At 64.0% G+C, this 1738-nt stretch overlaps 1 protein-coding gene across 1 annotated transcript in view; it reads left to right on the top strand.

Annotated features, from left to right (window-relative positions):
* CELSR1 (cadherin, EGF LAG seven-pass G-type receptor 1) overlaps positions 1–1738 on the top strand; it is a 50759-nt gene that overhangs the window by 37832 nt on the left and 11189 nt on the right. Inside the window, exons 22-23 of the mRNA XM_010859593.1 lie at positions 827–939; positions 1316–1395. Of these exons, the coding sequence (XP_010857895.1) occupies positions 827–939; positions 1316–1395 (193 nt within the window). The remainder of the gene's footprint in view (positions 1–826; positions 940–1315; positions 1396–1738) is intronic.

The raw sequence follows: 1738 nt of genomic DNA, 5'->3' as shown, positions 1-1738 counted from the left end.
AGAGATTCAGGGAACACCATTCAGGCTGCTCCAAGGCAGCCACGTGGGAGTTCACGGGGCTGAGGCCACGCCGAGCCCCTACTGGGACACTTGGGACCTTCGTAGAAGAAACTCGAGCCCCCACAAAGGGCTTCTGTGCCGGTGGACTCGAGCTGGGTCCACGTGGTCACTCCAAGTGGGGCCGTCCTCACCTGCGAGCCGGAGGCGCCGAGCCCCGGCTAACATCACGGGCGCTGTTGGCCCCAGGCTGGCCCAAGGCGTGCTGCGAAGGAGCCAGCAGGAGGCCGTCCTGCACAGGCAGCCTGTCCCTCCGAGGACGAGGACTGCCCACGGGGAGAGAGGCTGCTCTCAGTGCCCTTTTGCCTCACACCCTCTCCCGGTCGACCCCGATCTGGGCAGGGGCACCACCAGTGCAGAAGCGCTGCTCCTCTAAGGCGGCGCTGGAGTCTCAGTTCAGACCGTTCATGTTTCTAACTCGCTTTAAGAACAGTTTTGGGCGCTTTCCTTTTTTTAACGCCTAAGCCTCTTGCCAAAGGACTTAAGGCGGTTCCCGGGACTTCGGCTGGAACGAGGCATGGTTCCGGCCACACTCCGGCCCACGTGGACCCCACTCCAGCCCGGCCCAGCCTCGGGTCAGTCCCCGGCCAGCCGTGCTCCCATCATGTCTTCCACATACTGGGCCCTGAGGACACACGCCCCCAGCCCCGCAGCCTGGTTCCTCTGAGCCTTCCAGGGCGGAGGGTCCTGCCTGGGGGGCTGGGCACACCCCAGTTGTGGGCCACCCCTCATCGGGACGGCCCTCACTCGTCCCCTGCCTGTTGTCCAGGACTTGCGGTGGGCCTGGACCCGCAGGGCTACGGAAACCCGGACTTCTGCTGGCTGTCCCTTCGAGACACCTTGATCTGGAGCTTCGCGGGGCCCATCGGGACCGTGATAGTTGTGAGTGCTCAGAACCCCTGATCCTCAGAGGTGTGGGAGGCTGGTGCCCCTCGCGTGAGTTGAGTGGTGTTGAGAGCCCATGGGTTACCGGCTCCACTGGCCATCTGGACGGGACTGGAGGGGCTGACCTCCCGGTGATGCAGCTGCGTCCTCAGACCCGTGGATTCCAGGCTTTGGTCCACATCCACATTCACTCAGACCACTCAGCGTCCGCCCCCAGCAGGCTCCTGGGCCCTGAGGGCTCATCTCAGGGGCACACCCCCCCGAGATGAGGGCTGAAGACCCTCAGAAGCCTTTGGGTTGTGAAGGTGTGTTGTGACAGTACTGTGAGGCTGCCACCTGACTTTGGGATTTTCTGTTGTTGTTTTTTTTTCAGGTCAACACAGTCATTTTTGTCCTGTCTGCAAAGGTTTCCTGCCAGAGGAAGCGCCATTATTATGAAAGAAAACGGGTCGTGTAAGTTGGTGCTGTACCCAGGCAGTGGGCGGGACTGGACCCAGCCCCTTCTGAGACCCCCGCCGGGCAGAGCCTGTGAACGTGCCCGTCACCCAGCGGGTCAGCTGCTGGCTTTTCCGGGCCAGGTCAGGGGGTCACAGCAGTGGGGCTCGGCGGGCTGCAGTGGGGAGCGGGCGGCTGAGTCTGGCCGTGTCTGGGCTGAGCCCGGCGGGCCTGGGGCGGGGGGCCAGGATGGCAGCCTGGACCAGGGAGGGGCGCACTGGACCCCAGAGGTTTTCGGGGTGCAGGACACACGGGGCTTGGTGGCAGAGTCCCCGAAGGGAGACGGGTGAGCGGTGACGCC

The sequence above is a fragment of the Bison bison genome, unplaced genomic scaffold, assembly GCF_000754665.1.
Source record: "Bison bison bison isolate TAMUID 2011002044 unplaced genomic scaffold, Bison_UMD1.0 scf7180017856539, whole genome shotgun sequence".
NCBI classification, from domain to species: Eukaryota; Metazoa; Chordata; class Mammalia; order Artiodactyla; family Bovidae; genus Bison; species Bison bison.
Note: the sequence above shows the minus strand (reverse complement) of the source record. Positions and strands in the feature narration are given on the sequence as shown.